The sequence below is a fragment of the Diabrotica virgifera genome, chromosome 5 (assembly GCF_917563875.1).
Source record: "Diabrotica virgifera virgifera chromosome 5, PGI_DIABVI_V3a".
NCBI lineage: Eukaryota > Metazoa > Arthropoda > Insecta > Coleoptera > Chrysomelidae > Diabrotica > Diabrotica virgifera.
Window position 1 is genome coordinate 144,438,403 of NC_065447.1, and position 21,893 is coordinate 144,460,295.

The 21,893-nt window shown below is 33.4% G+C and overlaps 1 protein-coding gene across 1 annotated transcript in view; it reads right to left on the bottom strand.

Moving 5' to 3' along the window:
* LOC114331799 (sterol regulatory element-binding protein 1) overlaps positions 1-21,893 on the bottom strand; it is a 101,357-nt gene that overhangs the window by 49,810 nt on the left and 29,654 nt on the right. The window contains exons 5-9 of the mRNA XM_028281460.2: positions 17,383-17,567; positions 15,358-15,539; positions 8,740-8,991; positions 5,707-5,902; positions 1,686-1,860 (exon numbers count right to left, since the gene is read on the bottom strand). Coding sequence (XP_028137261.2) covers positions 1,686-1,860; positions 5,707-5,902; positions 8,740-8,991; positions 15,358-15,539; positions 17,383-17,567 — 990 coding nt within the window. The remainder of the gene's footprint in view (positions 1-1,685; positions 1,861-5,706; positions 5,903-8,739; positions 8,992-15,357; positions 15,540-17,382; positions 17,568-21,893) is intronic.

Below are 21,893 nucleotides of genomic sequence, written 5' to 3' on the forward strand. Positions count from 1 at the left end.
GTCGTAGTAGAGGATGACCACAAAAACGATAGCTAGACGACATCAAAGCAAAAATGGGGAGAAACTGGCACCAAATAGTACAAAACAGAGAAGAATGGAGAACTCATGCGGAGGCCTTTGTCCCGGAGTGGATGCAAACAGGCTGAAGAAAAAGATAATATATATACATACAAAATTTATTTCGACTAAACGATGACGATAGCGAAATCAATTCTTTATCCCCATACAAAAATGGGTGTTATACCAATATTACATACGCGTTGCGTGCCTTCTACACTATTTATATATACATACACATAATAATATATGTATACGTACAAAATTTATTTCGCCGAAGCGATGACGGTCGCGAATTCAATGTTTTTTCCCATCTAAAAAGTGCACAACGTCCTTAAAGAAGTTTTCACTTGAATAATATTACTATTATTATACGTACATTATAATAATATACGAACAAAATTTATTTCGTCGAGGCGATGACGGTCGCGATAACAGTCGCGAAATCAATCCTTTCTCCCCATCCTAAATAGATTTTACATTTATTTTAAACTTAAATACTTCTACACAATTTATATATACATACACTTAATAAATATACGTACAAAATTTATTTCGCCGAAGAGATGACGGTCGCGATGACGGTCGCCAAAAAAATCCTTTTTCCCCATTCAAAAATAGATTTTACATTTATTTTAAATTTAAATATTTCTATACAATTTATATATACATACACATAATATACATACGTACAAAATTTATTTCGCCGAAGAGATGACGGTCGCGAAATAAATCTTTTTTCCCCATCTTAAAATATGTTTTACATTTATTTTAAATTTAAATAGCTCTACACAATTTATATATACATACACATAATATATAACATAAGCGATGACGGTCGCAATGACGGTCGCGATGACGGTCGCCAATTCAATGCTTTTTCCCCTATCCAAAAATGCACAACGTCCCTAAAGAAGTTTTCACTTCAATAAATAAAAACAATTTAAACATAATTCGTAATACATTGAAATTTTGTATGCTATTGACTTTAGCAATTATTATATAAAGGTAAATTTAATTAATTGTATTTTGCTTGCAGTACTGCATTTTAATAACTAATTTTATTTACTACATACAATTGTTTACGTTTTAATAACATAACCTGAATCTTATTTTTTCTTATTATTTTTTTGGACTATGGCCTTGACAATTATCGAGTAACCAGGACTAATATAATTGGCCAATATAATTAAAAGTGCGAATAAAGTTGCAGAGCGTAGAAATAGGTGTCGCCTTTGCCGAACTTGCACAGTCCCAATATGAAAAATGTATGTATAATGATCTAAATGTACTCAGAATCAAAGATATGCAGAAAGTTTTTTGTTTTAAGTTAGAGTATGCAGAAATTCAGTTGAAAGTCTCTCCTGTAAAATTTTCTGTGAACTGAGATACGAGGTTTTAACACTAAGCTATCGATAGACATAAACGTGCATATCTTATCTTTACTTGTATATCAGCACGGATGTAAAAAGCTGCCAAATCTGAGAAAGCACTAAGAATTTTCCCTTTATAACCCAATGTAACATTTTGTAATTTTGAATGTGGCGTTCTGAATCTGGCGTTGGGACTGTGAAAGGGGTGAAGATAAAATTAAATAAACAACATATTGTTTTGATTGATTTACTTACATTGTTCTGAGGAGGCTCCAAATACAGTACGAGCGTCAACAGCAACGTTATCTTTTAGAAGTTCGAGATATATTAAAGCATCATTAATATCTGCCTTTTTATCTTGTGTGTCATTTTTTTGTCCAGGTGTTAACAAAATTTGCAAAGCCTTCTCTAAAAGATGTTCCCTGTATATCTAAAAAAATGAATGAAAAAATGAAAAGAATGAAAAGTTTCGGTAGTCTTTAAAGGCTAACGTTAAAAGAATTTGCAAATTCTTATTGAGATACCGTTTCGTCTATCCCTCTGATACATACATTACTTTTTGAAAAATATATACGAAAGTATAATATATATTACGAAGGATATTACTATTAAAAATGAATAACCATTTTCAATTTCGTTGCAACACGAAACTACAGCCGCATCATTATTCCAGTTCAATCAGAGAGTGCAGCAAGCACCTCTACCGGTTTCGAAACTTATTAGTCTCTCATCAGGAGGCACATATGCTGCTCTCTCTGACCCAACTAGGACAAACCCCGGCGTGCAGTCACGGATTGCAGCGAACGAAATGGCAGGGATGCCCTAGCCCTAGGCAACTGCTAGCAAACAACTAAGTTTTCAATCTAATAGCACATAAAACAACATCAAAAAATGTTACTCTACATCCTACCAGATTTAAAACAATGGGAACCTTCTCTGGTAACACCTCCGAGGCTTCTACAATTTGCAAGCCATAACGGAAGCTGAGACTAAGGAAGATGAGGGAATTTTACAATTTATAATTCACGTGCCATCTGCTCAGCGCGGTAAAGTTCCAACAAGAATGGTTCCCTTCGTATTCCAATCAGAGTAAACATGTAAATCAAAAATGAATAACCATTTTCAATTTCCTTGCAACACGAAACTACAGTTGGGAACCATTTTCGTTGGAACTTTACCGCGCTGAGCAGATGGGACGTGAATTATAAATTGTAAAATTCCCTCATCTTCCTTAGTCTCAGCATCCGTTATGGCTTGCAAATTGTAGAAGCCTCGGAGGTGTTACCAGAGAAGGTTCCCATTGTTTTCAATCTGGTAGGACGTAGAGTAACATTTTTGGATGTTGTTTTATGTGCTATTAGATTGAAAACTTAGTTTTTTGATATTACTATTATGCCTCGAGCTATAGAGAGGATTTTTAAGTTGACCGAGGGCATAAACGTCTATTATATAATAATATATTATTCAACGAGCATGTAATGACGGCCATTACTCACAATGGTGAAGTTTGCAGCGCAAGCCGAAGGCGAGTGTCGTAATTCATCAGAGTGAATAATAGCCATTACATGCGAGTAGGATTCTATACTTTTTCTACGACTTTATTTTATTTTCATTAGTAAAAAAGTATAATTATCAACTACTCTCGATTAAAATTAAGATTTAAAAAAATAAATGTCGTTCACCAATAGTACGCGGCTGAATAATTGGTTGCCTACTATTAGGAGGCGTATTGGCTGTGTGCAAATACTTGGAAGGGATACGAGAAACGATCGTGTGCGTGAAGTGGCTAAACTTTGCATTATTTTTAGCACATTTCATAAGGACTATCATTGGGGAAAACGGAACTTCGCAAATGCTGTCTCATGTATTGTAAAAATACAAGAAATAGTCGATTCAAGTTCTATTCGTTTGATAATTAATATCATGATAATTAATATTATTTGTATTCTGTGATTATCATGTTGGCGTTTAATGTGCTTATCTTCCTTCTAATTTACGCTGTCTTTTGATCTTAATTGATGCACATCTAGATTTTTACTAATACGAATATATTCTAATTTTTATTCCATAGACAATATACAAAAAATTTAAAAAATTCAGAAAAGTCAATTTGATTTTAAGGACATTTTAATGTCTTCAAAATCGATACCATTGACATAACGACCTCATTAATATCGTCAAAACGGTTAGGGCAAACGAAGTAATAGACGATTTTAATCCTAAAATTGGCAAAGAACAAAATATAGTTTCTGTAGGGCTATGTGAACGTAACGAACGAGAAAAACAAAAACTAAGAAATACGATATAATCAACTAAAACAAAAAGTACAAAAGCACCTAAAATATAAAACGTGGGTCCATACAAAAGCAGATACATATTTAAGTTCTCAAATAACAAAGAAACATGTATGTATGCTATTTACAAATGGAAAGTTTTTGATAAAAATTAATGAATATACACTCCTATTGTTCATGATAATTCCTCTTTTTTGAATTAAAGAAATTTGTAACATGAATTTTATTTGAGCTATAGTAGTGACAGCTACTGTATAAAAATAACGAGGGATCAGCAGAAAATCAGTGGCCTTCTGACTACCCTAGAGAACCTACTGTCTTACTCGATGAAGTCAAACATGCAATTAAATCACTAAAGAGAAATAAATCCCCAGGCATTGATTCAATACCATGTGAAATACTACAGTTACTAGGTGACAAAGGATTGCATATCATCCATTCTATCTGTGTCGCTGTTTGGAATTCAGGAAAATGGCCATCTGATTGGTGTAGGAACTTCTACCAGATGTGAAAACTACCGCACACTGTCACTAATAACACATGCTAGTAAAATCTTGTTGCATATTATCAAAAACAGATTAAAAACCTATCTACATTACCAAATACCTCAGGAACAAGCGGGGTTTGTAAAGGGTAAAGGTACAAGGGAACAAATCCTGAACCTGAGACAACTCATTGAAAAGTCTAGAGAATTTCAAGTACCTATGATTATATGCTTCGTTGACTACCAAAAAGCATTTGATTGTGTAAGCTGGATAAATCTGTGGTCAATTTTAATAGAAATGGGCGCACCAATGCACCTGGTGACATTTCTATTAAAAATCCGTACCAGTCTAATATAGCGACAGTAAGACTAGATCAGAAGTTCTCAAACCAATTCAAGACCGAGAGAGGTGTTAGACAAGGATGCGTGTTGTCACCTGACTTATTTAACATTTATGGTGAACATGTCATGAGGATGGTTTTAGAAGGATGGACCGGTGGAGTAACAGTAGCTGGTAGGAAAATCTACAATTTAAGATTTGCTGATGACACTACACTTTAGCAGCAAATGAGCAAGAAATGGTTGATCTTCTGCGAAGAGTTAAGTAAGAAAGCAATAAAGTTGGTCTGAAAATCAATAAAGCTAAGACAAAAATAATGGTGGCCGACAGATTCGACACTATTCAACTGACTAACATGTTACAGGAATACCAGATAGTAAACACCTTTGTCCATCTCGGGTCTAGTATAACTAACGATGGTAACTGTGAAGCAGAAGTTCGGAGACGTATTGGTATGGCAAAAAATGCGATGAGTCGCCTAACTAAAGTTTGGAAAGACAGATCTATCTCTCAAAATATCAAGATGAGACTGGTGAATGCCCTTGTATTCTCAATATTTCTATACGGAGCAGAGACTTGGACTCTTCGCGCATGCGAGCGCCAAAAAATTGATGCCTTTGAGATATGGTGCTGGAGAAGAATGCTACGCATACCTTGGATAGCTCATAGGACAAACGTTTCCATTCTAAACCAACTCAATATTAAAAAAGGCTGTCCACAATATGTCTGCAACGAATTCTGCAATTCTTTGGTCACGTGGTTCGCAGAGGTGACGACAGTTTGAGATTAATTGTTCTGGAAACGTTTCGGGAAGAAGATCAAGAGGACGATCACCAACTAGATGGTCTGACCAAATAAAGCATCAGCTGGAAACTCATTCTGCGAAGCTCTTAGAGCAGCTGAAGATAGAGACCAATGGAGAAACATTGTTAGGAATATTGGAAGAAATCACGATCCTCAGTAATGGGGAAACGACAAGAGAGAGAGAGAGAGAGAGAGTGACAGGTAGGAATTTTTGTATTTTATGTTTCCGAAAATGAATCTGTCAAATATTCCCCATGTGAGCGAAAGGACTTTAACTATAAGGTATATAAATAAACATTTATCAAGGTAAAATAACTCATTATCACCTACTTCTATATAATTTTTTTGACTTACTTTCATTTGAACAGCAAGTGGATCTATGCTGGTTCCAATACAACTAAATGGTAAATTTCTAGTTTTACCAAGGTCGCTATTAAAGTTGTGTGATACGAAAAATTTGTAACCGTAGGGAGTCATTAACCATTGTAATCTTTTGGGTATTGCATCAACCGAATTCACTGACGATAGTCGTGCCAATCCTAAGTAATACCTAAAATAAATGACAAAATGATACAAGAGTTAGTGATGAGTCCATATTAACTTAATGTTCGCAAAAGTAGACAGAAACTTACAATCCACATTAAATTTTTATTTGGGGAAAAATAGAAAAAGAAAAGACTTACGGCTATACGATTTTAGTTCACGTTCAGGTCCCGATAAAAGTTATTTAATCACTAACAATACAAAGAGAATGTTCAGAATGTACAATGCCAGCTCTCATACGTTTTGTATAACATCCGAGTACATGACGGCGAAAAACATCGATTCGGTGGACCATTCTGCATATAGTGATTTCCGTGTGATTTCTTTGCGTTCTCGAGATACTTATTTCTGAGATACCTATTTCGGACCGACATAACAGCTTCGAAGATCAGTTTGTTCATATGCAAAGTGATCTTAAATACTTGAATACTTTGAAAAAAATAAAGCTAATTTTCTAAGTTTTCTTTCTATTATTTGTGAAAAAGGTTCACGGTTCACGTGAGAACATAGTAAATAGTAATAGGATAACGGTATAACTCGCAAACAAGGTAAACAGATTATAAAAACATTGAAGGGAACTATAAATACGTACTTCTGACTCATTGGCCTTAAAAAGGATCACAACAGAATCACCACAACCATTTTGTAGCATTAATGTTGAAAGACCCTACGTTTAACCGAGCTAGTTTAACATATATGTACATAGTAAATAGTAAATTTTATTCTATCAATACACATTACACAATATTCCAATTTTCAATAAGTTTAATTATAAAGTGATAAGGGCGCTGAAACCGGCAAAATAAAGCAAAATATGGAAAACATATTAAGTTGTGAGATAGTACGAGGTAAAGCTAGTTCTTATACGTTACATAATTATATGTATAACGTCTAAAACCATTGTATGTATTTTGATTTCCCATGTTAGAACAAATGCTTGAATAAATAAAGACATATGCTAGTAAAAACATTGAGTAGTATTCATTTTAATTATAAATCGAACTATTAATAAAAATAACAACTAAAATATTTTACTAAACGTCATCCTAAACGTCATACGTATAATTATGACATGACTGAAGTCAACTAGGTCTTACGAGGATGGGTACGTATTTTCGACTGCAATACTATTCAAATGGGGATTCATTTTTTTCGAATCCTGAGAAAGCTAATAAGTATTTTTGAAAAATTTAAACGCAGAATGAAAGATTACATTATTAGTGAGGGCCGAAAGTCCCTGAGAACTTCTATAATGTTTATTTTAATAAGTTACAGAAGTCAAAAAGTAAGAAAAAATTTAGTGTGATTTTTAATTTGAAATATCTCATTCAAAATAAACTTTTTATTTATTCTAAGGGACTTTCGACCCTCGGTAATAATTTAGTCTTTCATTCTGCGTTTAAATGTTTTAATATTATTTATTAGTTTTTTCAGGATTCGAAAAAAATGGACACCATGTCCGTGGTAATATTTTCTAAATCTACCTTTGTCTTACAACGCACTCAGTCGAATAGAATATTGTCAGCATATTGTCAGTCAGACATTGACAATCAGTGACAATTTTAAATATTTGTTATATATAACTTAACAAAAAGTTATTTATTGTGTATTATTTGTGGAAGATCCCAGCAGAGAATAGGTACATCAGGATATTCCGTGATCCAAGTATTTTGTTGTTAAAGATGTTCAAAAATTATAAGCGTTCCATAGTAACAATATGTTATTAAAAAATCACTTTAACACTTTTCCTCTTTTCTCGATTGAGTATTAGTTTTTGTTGTACATATAAATTATTACAATAACTGAATACATAGTTAGTGAAAAAAATATCACATTTATTAACTGAAATAATAATTTGCAATTAAACAAATAACAGTTATCCAAGAACATTCAAAAGCCATCTCTTTAAGTTAATGATGAAATTTTCAAGTAGAATGACATTCTAGTAATGTTTACATATCCATACCAGTGTGAATTTTACTACACGTAATTTGCCGTGTAAAGACAGAAAAAGTAGGGATAGCCGTAAAATATTTGCGAATTATATACCCATGGCCTTAAGCTAACGTCTAAAAGTGGGAAACTATCATGTAATGTAATGTAAATTTATAGGTTTCTAACGATAATGTCCCACCTCTACTAGTTTCATTTCTCTTTAATTCACAACGTATTATGTCTTCCATCTTTTGAGTTATTTTGCCGGTTTTTAGCGCACTCATCACTGTATATAAAAGATGTTCAAATACTAATATAAATGATATAATGGACCGTGGTAGTGTGACGTCAAAACGTCAAATATTTTTCCAAACATATCAAAAATCAATAAATGTTTGACGTCTGTCAATTGATTATACACGTGATTTGTGTAATCATTTTTAATTTTATTTTGTTTTAACAAGCATCTGCACATTTTTTCTAAAGACACAATCCTTGTTAGTCATATCAATCATATTGCTTTTAATTTTATAAATGTCCCTACACAAATTCAAGGATTTACACACTACAATAGTACTTACTGCGTTTCTTCAGGTTCTTAACCAGTCCTATTTGTAAATATGGTGGAAAATATACTATGAGCATTGATTACTTTCACGGTTATCCAACACACTACCATTTTGTAAAAATTAAACATCCTACAAGCAATATATTCCAATTATAAAAACGAAAACAAACACCACGTGTGAATCTTTGTTTTGTTTGGCAATTATTCCAGAGTAGCCAACATTGATTTGATGTCACGACTATCACGGTCCATTGTTAAAATATTGAAACTTGTTGACAATTTTACAATAACTTGTGTTGTTGACTAAGTGTACAATTTTAAAATGCAAAAATATACCTCACCTTTGTATATAATGGACGAAGTTGGGCAAACTAGCTTTAATTCTAAGGGCCACTCCAACATAAATGTCAACCAAATCGGTTGGTTTAATTCTATCTTTGGCAGCTTCGGCGAGATTTAAAGCATTTAAACACGTTATTATACCAATTAAATGATTTCCTTCTTCCTGTCCTCCAACTAGTTGTATTTTGTGTAAATCGTTGAATACCAAAGCTAATTCCTTGCAAGATGATTGTGCTTCGTATCTTGTCATTCTAAAAATAAAATTGGCTAAATTTGATTTCCACTTTTTATTTCATATTTCATTGTTTAATAACTAATAATAAAACCATATAAAACACTGAAAACTTTAGTTTTCAATATTTCCACAAAATTTATTAAAAATTATTGTCACTACAGCGGTTTCGGCAGAGTGCCTTTCTCAAGTGATGGATTTTTACAATGCGTCTACACTTTAAAGCCTCTAACTGAATGGGTTGAGGAGTGGGGAGCTGTTTGTCTCAAGTTGGTCATTCAGAATTATATTATCTGTATTTTTTAATTTATTAATTTCCATAGATTCAATTATATCTATATTTTTCAATTTATTAATTTCCATAGATTCTAACAAATATAGCATAAAGCCTTTATTTTGAATATGGAGAATTGGATACTGTTCATTAAAAGAATGATTGTGATCTAGACTAGAAGATGAAGTGCGTATGTAGATTCTGTTTTTCTAGTATTGAAAGCCCTTTGTGTTCTGCTATGGGTTTGTCAAAGGTTTTGCCAGTTTGACCGATGTAAGTTTTTGCTAATTTATGTTGTGTAGGATGTGATGATGAATTGTGTATGGTTGTGTCAGTATAGGTAGGTTTATAAAATACGGAGAGGTCATGGTTGTTTTGTAATCTAGTAATTTTTAAATCTACAAAATTTACTTCTATTGTATATTCAATATTACCACAGATTAACCCAACACAGATGCGAAAGCTATGCTATGATGCCGGTACAAAAATTGGTAACCTTGAAACTAAGGAGCACAGTTGTTGTGCCGGTGTTTGCACCAATACAATTGACACCTCTATTAAACATTGGTACAGGTTAACGCGTTTAGAAATAGCTCCGTGATATCATTCAATTTTGGACTATCACCAGCGAAGTTTCAAGTACAGTGGTGTCTAGTGGAAAAAAGGTGGCCGAAGTGCATGGAGAGAAGTGCAAAAATTGCAGAAAAGTGCAGAAGCAGATAAATAATACTGTTAAGTCATCCTTGCAATAACATAATATGCTTAACCTATAGAGTTAAAATCATAAAAACTGGAACTGATAATAATAGGTCTTTCAAAAGATAGAGGTGGGACCTAACGTTCCAAAATATTAGTCAATTTAAAAACTTTTAATAAAATATATATGTAAATAATTAACATCAATAATAAGACTTTATAAGACGCTCAAACTACATAGAGAAGGGTCTCCTGAGAAAAGCTAGCCTCCGCAGGGTTGACCTAGGCGAAACTTTTAACGCTGAGACCGATATAAAACACTGTGTACAATATCCTGAAAATATAACATACGACACAGAGATAAACATAGAGGAAAAGTACTATCAAATATAGGTAAAAGTAAATGTAATGCAATCCATGTAAGTTAACCGAATGAGTAACAAAAGAAATCAACCAGAACACAATAACTCATCCGACGGGGAAGTCTTCAAAAGAAGCAGATCTACGGTAAGAACACCTCCAAAGGATAGCTTAAAAAATAAAGAAATGGAAGAAATAAAGATAATGCTAATGGAAATGAATAAGGAGATTAAAACGGAAATAAAAGAGTTGAAAACAGAAATGAAGGAAGAAAATAAGGAGATCAGAAGAGATATAAATGAAGTAAAAGAAGAGATAAAACAAAACAATGAAGAAATAAAAAACATAAAAATAGAAATAGAAAGGATGAAGGAGGAATGGACTAAAGAGAAACAAGAACTGAAACGTGAACACGAACTAACCAAAACCGAAAACAAAAAGATAACAGAAGAATTAAATGATCTAAAACGGTCATTGGAAAAATTAAATAAAGAAAAAAGAATATAATTATTAGTGGATTAATAATAGACACCGAGGACCCAAAAACATTAAAAGAGGAAATGACTAATATGTTGGGACACTACCTAGGAGTCAAAATAAATATTAAAAGATCACATAAAATAGGTCCACAAACATGCTTAATTGAAATAGAAGATCAAGAAGAAAAAGCAACAGTCCTAAGAAACAAATACAAACTTAAGAATGCTTCACACGAGAAAATGAAAGCTTTAAGAGATAAAGCAAGAGAGATGAGGGAAAATGAAAAAATGGTCAAAATAGGATACAATAAAATCACAGTAGATGGTAAGGAATGGAGATGGAGTTATAAAGAAGAAAAAGTAGTGGAAATAGCGAGTTCAAAAAACTACCAGAGCTGCATACAAGGGACCAAGGGGGGGACATGCAACGAACAGGGAAAAAAGAATTTCTCAATAAGTTGGACAATGTTAATAAATGTTTAGTTTTAAGTAGTAATAAGAATAGGATTAGGAGTATAAATGATAAATACTGTATTAATAATATTACTGGTGATGGGAATATAGGTATTAAGTATAACAACAATATGGGAAATATGATGAGTGAAGGAAATATTGGGAATGGGTATATAAATAGTAATGAAGGTAAGAAAAAATTAAATATAAGTATTGTAAATAAACACAGTAACGAAACAAATAGCAGCTATAATGATAATACAAAAACCACGGAGCATGAAATCAACGATAATAGTAGTAATGGAGAAGAAGAAAACGGTAATGAGGAAATACATCATAACGAGACAAATCATATAGGAATAGCGACATGGAATGTGACATCTCTGACAGGCAAGGAAATAGAAGCTACAGAAGAAATGGAAAAAATGGATGTACAAATATTGGGAATAAGCGAAACAAAAAAGATAGGCAGAGGACATATAAATATCAACGAGAAATATAGCCTATACTATTCCGGAGTACTGCAGGGACAAAGAGCAAAAGAAGGAGTTGGTATAATAGTGAATAAAAGAATAGAATCAAGGATAACAAATTACGAAGCAGTACCATCTAGAATAATTACAGCCCAAATAGAACTAAAAGATAAGATAGGGATAATACAAATATACGGTTTCTTAATGTTGTTCTGAAGCTATTTCCTTATGGCATTTTTATAATTAAGTATTTTCTATGGGAAATAAGCCACAATTTTACTAAAAAATGAATTTATTAACGTTTCGAAGCAAAATATAAAATACAATAGTATTTTGTATTTTGACAACGAAACCCGATTTGGGCTTCGAAACGTTAATACATTCATTTTTTAGTAAAATTGTGGCTTATTTCCCATAGAAAATACTTAATTACAAATATACGGACCAACAGAAGGTAGTGAAGAATAATAATAAATAATAATAATAAAAAATGATAAAATTCTACAACGAACTCCAATATACATTAGATAAGTTAAGAGAGACAGGAAAAAAAATAATAATTTTAGATTGGAATTCTAGAGTAGGTAAGGACGTTAATAGGGGATTAGGATGTATTGGACAATATGGGGAAGAAACATTAAATAGAAATGGAATTAAAATTCTAGAATTCTGCCAAACGAATGACCTGATAATAGGAAACACATTCAGTGAACAAACCATTGAAGACAAATATACATTTGTGGCTGAAGAGAGAAATGCAAAGAGCTTAATCGACTCTATAGTATATACGAGAAATTTGGAACAAAAAATACAAAATACCGTAACGGAAAAAGAGCCGGAGCTGTCCACACAACACAGGCTTGTCACTGCAAAATTGAAGGATCAAAAAATAGAGGAGGTGGAAAGAAAAGAGTACAAGAAAGTAAAAGTAAACAAATGAAAGATAGAACGTGTGCGAGAACTTTACAAGAAGGAAACCAATAAAAGATTGAGGCAGATAGAGTAACAAAAAGAAACATGGACAATGGAAGAAAGATGGAAAACTTACAGGGAAGTATTAAAGAAAACAGCAGCTGAAGTATGCGGAATCAAAAAATGTAATAATCAATTGAAAAGGAAAAGATGGTGGAATAAAGAAGTGAAAACAGAAATAAAAAAGAAGAAAATGGCATGGAAAAATACATCGAAACGGGATTAGAAGAAGATAAAGAAGAATATTACAAGCAGAGACGATTGGTAAAAAAGACAGTCACACAAGCAAAAGCAAAATCATGGAAAGAATTTGGAGAAAAACTACAAGAAGGATATATAACAAACAATAGAAACTTTTGGACGACAATACGACACATGAAGGGGGGAAAACGAAAGGAGATAAATGCAGTAAGAGATAGATCAATGCAAATTCAAATAAACTCGGAACAAACATCTAGGGTATGGAAAGAATATTATGAGGAAAAATTTGATACCGAAGTAACACAGGTTGACAATGTAATAAATGAAGGCCAAGAAAACACAGAGATAGACCAAATAAGTAGAGAAGAAGTAATAGAGGGAATATCAAAGATAAAAATAGACAAGGCAGGAGGAGATGATAAAATTGAACCGGAAATGGTAAAATACATGGAAGAAAAGGGAATAAACTGGCTATGAACAATATATAAAGAGGCGTGGGAAAAACAAGCAATCCCTAGACACTGGCAGAATAACATAATTGTACCAATATACAAAAAAGGAGAACATATAAACTGCGAAAACTACAGAGCTATATGTCTGTCATCGGTATGCTTTAAAGTGTATACGAAAATAATAGAGAAAAGACTAAGGCAAGAAGTAGAAATGAAATTGGGAGATGAACAAGCGGCCTTTAGACCAGGAAGACAAACAAATGACAACATATTTACTATCAGGAACCTAATCGAAAGATGCTTAGACACGGGGGGAAACTGGTATTAGCATTCATAGACCTAAGAGCAGCATTTGACACGATAGAAAGACAAATTAAAGGGGAATGCTTGAGGAAAATAAATGTACCAAACAGATTGATAAAATTATAGAAAGTACTTAGAAAGAGGTAAAAGGAAGAGTACAAATAGCAGGGGTACGATCAGAGAATTTAATTGGAATAGAGGTATTAAACAAGGAGATAGTCTCAGCCCTTTGCTATTCATAATCGTAATGAATGAATTAATAAGAAAAACTAGAGCAAGAACCAACCAACTACAGACAATAATAGGATACCATAGATTACAACCGGTAACAATAGTCCTTAATGTATGCGGACGACATAGTACTAATAGCAGATTCCAAGAACAAAATGCAGAATCATCATCCAGCCTCAAAAGTCCACTGCTGAACATAGGCCTCCTCCCCTCGTTTCCAACCCCATCTATCCTGCGCCGCTCTCATCCAGTTTTTATTTACCTTTCTTAAGCCGTCAGTCCATCTTGTAGGCGGTCGACCGCCTACAAGATGGACAAAATGCAGAAACTAATGGATATATGGGTAGAGGAAATAAAAGAGCTAAAAATGGAAATAAACGAGGAAAAAAGTAAGATAATGATAATCAACGGCAAAGAAGATAATGAAATAAAGATAAAATGCAAAAACTCAGAACTGGAAATAGTTACAACTTACGAATACCTGGGAAGTATCATTACTAACGACGGAAAAATAGACTGGGAAATAACAAATAGAGCAAAGAAATCAAACAAGTTATACTATGCCTTAGCCCCAATACTGGGGAAAAGAGAACTTGCAAGAGAGACAAAAATAGACATATATAACACAATAGTGATACCGACTGTGCTCTACGCAAGTGAAAACTGGACAATTCTGGAAAAACATAAGAGCCGAATAAATGCAATGGAGATGAGACATTTAAGAAGGATAGTTGGAAAGACAAAATGGGATAGATTAAGCAACGAGACTATTAGGAGAATGGCCAACCAAGAACCAATAATAAATAAATTAAAAAAGAGACAAATTAATTGGTATGGGCATTTGATGAGGATGCAACCCAAGAAAAAAATGGATACAGCAAATAGTAGAGGCGGGAAAAGTTAAAGGAAAATCACTCGAGGAATTAAAAATAATGGCGGACAACAGAAAAGAATGGAGGAGATGGGTGAATGTAAATTAAAAAGCGATCCCAAATCCGACACCCTGATAGGGTACAAGGAAGGGGAGAAAGAAAGAAGGATAGAAAATTTACTTCTATTGTATATTCAATATTATATTACTATGGAGTGAATTAATGTATGATAAAAATTGGTCAAGTTGCTTGTTAGTGCCTGTAAAGCATACTAGTATATCATCTACGTATCTCCACCAATAAAGAACTGTTTGAATACGGGATGTTTTGAAATGGTTGATTCTAGATGGTCTATAAAAGTATCTGATAGTAATGGGCTTAGAGGATTGCCCTTGGTAAGTGCTAAAAAAAGACAACAGACAAATTTTGAAGGAAAAAACTAACAAAAGAACAGAATTTGTCTGTCGCGCAATTCAGTATGAAATTAAAATAGTCAATGTTTTTAAGATTAATTTTTGTTTCAGGCATTTCCAAGGTATTTCCACGGTTTATGAGGTTTTGCACCAAGTTTACTTATTAACACTTAAATATCGGTATGTTTAAAAACACAAATACTTACGCATCAACGAAAAATCCGCCCGTATGTTTGGATAACCACCTTCCAATCCACAACCGATGCAATAATTGTCTAAACACTTGCCAGCAGAAACAGAGAGATAAATCAAACTTACTGGAAGGTAATGATATACCATATGTTTGTAAACAACGTAAAAGTTCTTGTTTCGCTTCCAATTTTTCACCCTATAAATATAAATATCACAATAAGTTCCAATAACTTCATACAAAGACTCAAAGGCAAGTTCACAATAATGAGCAGAGTATGCTTTACCCACATTTATAATAATATATTATATTAATAATAAATACAGTTTATTGTAGGGGAAGCCCAACCGGGGATTTTTGCAGTTACTCGAGCGCGTCACATTATCACATGGGGAGAAACCTTGTACCCTGTAAATGTACATACCTCTACCATAATATATTGTTTCTTACAACAGGGAAGTTCGTTAAGGGTGGTCCGAAAAAAAATCGATCCTTAGAAAAACTCGAAATCGTCAAATTAAGATAATGTAAGTTAAGTACATGCAAAAGAGTGTATATTTAAATAATCTGACGATTTGAGCGGGGCGTAAGGACATGGGTGAGTCACAAAGTTTCACAAGAAAAAAGCGAATATTTCGTGAAATAAACGTCAGATCGAAAAATTAAAAAAATGGCACCAAACACGACCCCCGACGAAGGTGGGGTTACTTTAAAATATTAAATAGGAGCCCCCAATTTTTATTGCAAATTTGCATTCTTTACGTAAAAATAAGCAACTTTTTGGAAAGTTGGAAAAGATTTTGGAAAAAATGGAAAGCTTCCCACTTTATGGAAAACTTAACTTAAACTTAACTTTTTTTGGTTTTAGGACTTACTCTTCACAACCCAATAGGTCCCCATAACCGTCGAGTAACTGCAAATTTAGCATACTTTCCTCCCCTACTATTAACATTATTAAAGATAATAACTAATAATTAATGGATTCCGCTATTTTTTTATTATTTTAGATTTTTTTTCGTAAACGTAAACTAATATTGTGTGTTTACCCCTCTACTTCGAAGAACAGTTCTTATTGACTCTTAAAGAGACCAGCTGAGCGATGTGCGTAGTTCAACACGAGAGAGACAAGATTGTTTAATGGAGGTTCTATTATGTTTTGAGATTGAATTTCCTTGACACCAAGAACGGATTTGATGTCTTTACATGGAGGATCTTTAAATAGCGAAAGGTACACTACATACATTTTGTATCTTCGAATATGTTGTTGTTAAACCTTTGTCTAACAGTGTAGATAACAAATATAAAAAAATCTTCAATAATAAAAAGAGATTAACGAGATCCGTTCACGAGAAAATCAGCTATCAAAATTGGCATAGTTTTTGGTGATGCAGTTAACTGTATTAAATTAATTCGCACCATAAGTCATTCTTAATTAATGCACACATTAAATCACAACCATACATACTCTAGCTAGACGTTCCACGACCATGTTAATCTTTCGGATCGAATTAACGTCATATCTTGATTGGAAAGGGAACTAAATTGACAAATTTTAGTTACGCGGGAATTTCAAACAATACATTTTGATAGATTTTTGAATTAAAAGGTACAGATAAACAACAGAATGGCAATTCAATGTTTTATTCAATAATTATACAATAACTTAAAATTACCTTTAAAGTTGCATCTACATAAAATACTAAAAGTCTTAGGTACTGTCCAACGTTACATGGTAGTAAGTAGTGTTGTAATCGGGGCTGAAATACCAATACAGTGGAACCCCGATAAGTCGGCCTCCGATAACCCGGAAGTCCGGCTAACCCGGACCAATTTTCATCAGACAAAACAAACATTTTTTAACTTTGACTGAGTTTTTTACCAAAAAATAAACAATCCTGTATACAACTGTACGTAATTTAGATGTACTGTGCATATGTAACTAATTTGCTGTCTTGACCATTTACGTGAAAGGTCTAAAGTATGTATGGTTTGTGCATTAGATCATATATAGTAACTGGGAGTTGTAGAAAAATATTCTTACCTTTTTTAGAAATACATTCGCCTGTCTTCTGTGTCTCCAAAAAATTTGAGATTCTTTTGACTTCGAAGGGATCATTGGATCGCCGTAAACAAACATTTTTATTAAACAAAAGCCTAAGATGACAAAATTTACCATCCATAGAATTAGTGTAGATGGTGAAAATGATACCGAAGCCGGTTCTGACCCTGAAACAAACAAAATTCATAAGAAGTAAAATAAACAAAGTTAATTTTATGTTAACATTCGTATTCTTTACATGTACATGTATTTACAAAATAATTATGTTCGTGACCCACATATCTGTGACACGTGCCTTCCTACATGCCATCCTTCAAGAAAAAATATTTGGAAAGCGAGGTCCAAGAAGAAGAAAATCCTGGTTGAAGAACTTGAGAACCTGGTTCAACACAATATCTGTGCAGCTTTTGCCATGATAATCGCCAACATTCGTCACGGATAAGCACATCAAGAAGAAGACCCACGTATTCAATGGAGTAGTTAATAAAATATGTCACTCGGTCAGTACTGATATATTTTGTACATATTTCTGTTCTCTGTTATACCGTTGGCGTTGATTAAATACCCGAAACGTACAAAATACTTACATATTTTGTACTGTTCTCTGTTACACCGTTGACTGAATACCCGAAAAATGCAAAAAATTTACTTAGTTCCAGGGGCAGCCCGTCGGGGTAGGCAAGGTAGGCGCCGCCTAACGTCTTCCAATGTACAATAATATAAATTATTAATACAGGGTGTTTCATTGGGAAAGTAACATACGTTAACTGTAGAAAGAGGACACTTAGGCGATCTCTAAAATACCATATTTAATGGATCTTACTCCATTAATAACAAAGATACTGGGTGTTTTATCTATTTTGCCATTTTCTTAATTGGTTCGTAACTTTTTAACCACACTGTATATTTATTTTATATTTGGCACGCAAATATCATTTAAGGTGTACAATAAATTAATTTATTTACAATTGTAAAAAATCCAGATTCGGATTAAAAAATATTGGAAAAATGTTCCGACTCCAGAACAACACCCTGTACATTAAATTTTTTTAAAATGTATTTTTCAGTTGAAAAGAGGATGAAAAACTAAATTCAGTGGTATAATTTGAATTTTCGGCAAAATGATTTTTTTGGCGAAATTTTGAATTTGAATTCGGATATTAAGTGAATTGCGAGAGCTCTAAGTAGGAAAAAATCGAAATACTGCTTACACCGGAGAAGAAATCTTTCAACTTTCCTAAATAAATCATATTGTTGTTCTGAAGCTATTTCCTTGTGGCATTTTTATAATTACGTATTTTTTTATGGGAAATAAGCCACAATTTTACTAAAAAATGAATTTATTTAAAAAATAAATAAAAAATATAATAAATTCATTTTTTAGTAAAATTGTGGCTTATTTCCCATAAAAAAATACGTAATTATAAATCATATTGTCAAATTGACTTATGTTTCATACCTACTGTCATTGAAGAAGAAAAATTATATGTTGCTCCACAATATTGATATATGATAAGCAATTATTATAATATAGGGTGTCCCAAAAGTAGCGGAATGGTCGAATATTTCTCGAAATAAACATGGTATCGAAAAACTGAAAAACACGTGTTCAATAATTTTCAAAAATCTATCGAATGACAAAAACACGACCCCACTCCACCCTCTAGAGGTGGGGCGGGGGGTAATTTTGAAATCTTAAATGGAGACCCCAAGTTTTTATTGCAGATTTTGATTCCTTACGTAAAAGTAAGCAACTTTTATTCGAGACATTTTTTGAACTATGGATAGATGGCGCTATAATCGAAAAAAAATCATTTATTCTGATGTCATAGGTAAATAATAGAAACGGTCTAATATCTCGAGAAATACACTTCCAAAGAAAAAACAAAAAAATACGTATTTAATATTTTTCAACAACCTATCGAATGGCACCAAACGCGACCCCCCACTCCACAACCTGGAGGTGGGGTTGGGGGTAACTCTAAAATCTTAAATAGCAACCCCCATTTTTTATTGCAGATTTGGATTCGTCATGAAAAATTAAGCAACATTTGTTCGAAACAATTTTTAGAATTGTTGATAGATGGCGCTAATAAATAGTCTTTTTCCAATTATAGCGCCATCTATCAATAATTCTAAAAAATGTTTTAAATAAATGTTGCTCAATTTTTTATGATTAATCCAAATCTACAATAAAAAATATAGGTTGCCATTTGACATTTTAAAGTTAACCCCCACCCCACCTGTAGGGGGTGTGGTAGAGGGTCATGTTTGGTGTTATTCGATAGGTTTTTGAAAAATATTAAACACATATGTTTTGGTTCTTCATTTGAAAGTGTACTTCTCGAGATATTAGAGCGTTTTTATAATTTACCTATAATATTACAATAAATTGTTTTTCCGATTATAGCGCCTTCTTCTTCTTATGGTGCCTATCCGTTACGGATGTTAGACACTAACATGGCTATTCTGACTTTGTTGACTGCTGCCCTGAAAAGTACGGTAGTGGTTAAGTTAAACCATTTTCGCAGGTTATGCAGCCAGGATATCCTTCTTCGTCCTGGACCTCTTTTCCCATGCACTTTACCTTGAAGTATGGTCCGAAGTAGGTCATATCGTTGTTCATTGCGCATTATATGGCCCAGGTATTCCAGTTTGTGACGTTTTATGGTTACGACTAGTTCGCGCTCTTTACCCATTCTATGTAGAACTTCTTCGTTGGTAACTCTGTCTATCCAGGAAATCCTCAACATGCGTCTATAGCACCCCATCTCAAATGCTTCGAGTCTCTTCAGTGATGCTTCAGTTAAGGTCCATGACTCCACGCCATATAAAAGAACGGAGAATACGTAGCATTTTAGTAAACGAACCTTTATTTCCAATTTTATATCGTGGCTGTTAAAATTTTTTTTCATTTTGACGAAAGCTGATTTTGTCTTCTCGATCCTTATCTTAATTTCCGTCGATTGGTCCCACTGTTCATTTAAGTTTGCACCCAAATAACAAAAGTTGATGATTTGTGTTATAGGTTGTTGGTTAACAAGTAATTGACCAGGTGGTATCCTATTTTTGCTTATAACCATATATTTGGTTTTTTTGATGTTAAAATCAAGCCCAAACCTGCTACTTACTTCTGCCACCCTGGAGACAAGTGTCTGCAGACCTTCAAGACTGTCTGCAAAAATAACAGTATCATCAGCGTATCTTATGTTGTTCAATCGTTCTCCGTTTATAAGTATTCCCTCGTCTATGTCCGTTAGCGCTAGGTTCATAATGTGCTCTGAGTATGTATTGAACAGTAATGGGGACAATATACATCCCTGTCGCACACCTCTTTTTATCTTTATGTCGTCTGTTAACTGATCCCCTACTCTAACAGCTGCGGTTTGTTCGTAATAGATATTGTTTATTATACGGCGATCTCTGCTGTCTAGACCAATTGAATTTAATATTTTCATAAGTTCGTCATGTTTTATTCTATCGAACCCTTTCTGGTAGTCAACAAAACACACATATATATCACAATTCACGTCTCTACATCTTTGAAAGAGAATTTGTATTGCAAAAAGTGCCTCTCGAGTACCCAATGCATCCCTGAAGCCGAATTGTGTGTTTGTCATTCACACTTTTTATATATTCTTTTATGTATAATTTTTAAAAAAGTTTTCAGGAGATGACTCATAAGGCTTATTATTCGATAATCTTCACATTTCTTGGCATTGGGTTTTTTAGGATTGTTATAAAAGTTGATCTTAGCCACTGTTGGGGTATTTTTCCACTTTGGTATATATTGTTGAAGATCAAGGTAAGTCTTTTGACTTCGTCTTTATCCATAATTTTCAAAAATTCTGAGTAGAACTCGTCTGGTCCTGCGGCTTTTCCCTCCTTAATATTGTTTATAGCAGCTTCTACTTCCGCTTCGAGAATAGGTGGTCCGGTATCGTCATTTTCATTTTGTGTGATGGTGACATTCCTATCGTCTTCAAATGTTGTTGTCACATAGTTCATCCATGTTGTTTTTGTTTCTTCAATATCAACTATTGGATTTCCTTGAGCGTCTGTTAAGTGTCCCGGCCTTTTTGATTTATAGATGCCTGCTGCTTCTTTGATCTTTTTGTGGAGGTTGAAGGAATCGTGTTTACGTTCCAATATCTCGATTTCTTCACACTGTTCTTCTAGATTTTTGTTTTTAGCTTCTCTGACAGCTTTTTATATCTCTTTGTCTAGAAACTGATATGCAACATAGTCTTTCCGCATGGATTCTCTTCTGTCCATCATCTGTAATATACCGTCTGTCATCCATGGTTTTTTCTTATAGCGCCATATATCCACAATTCGGAAAAATGTCTCAAACAAAAGTTGCTTACTTTTACATAAGGAATCAAAATCTGCAATAAAAACTGGCGGTTTCTATTTAAGATTTTAAAGTTACCCCCCACCCCACCCCAGGAGGTGGAGTGGGGATTGCGTTTGGTGTCATTGGATAGATTTTT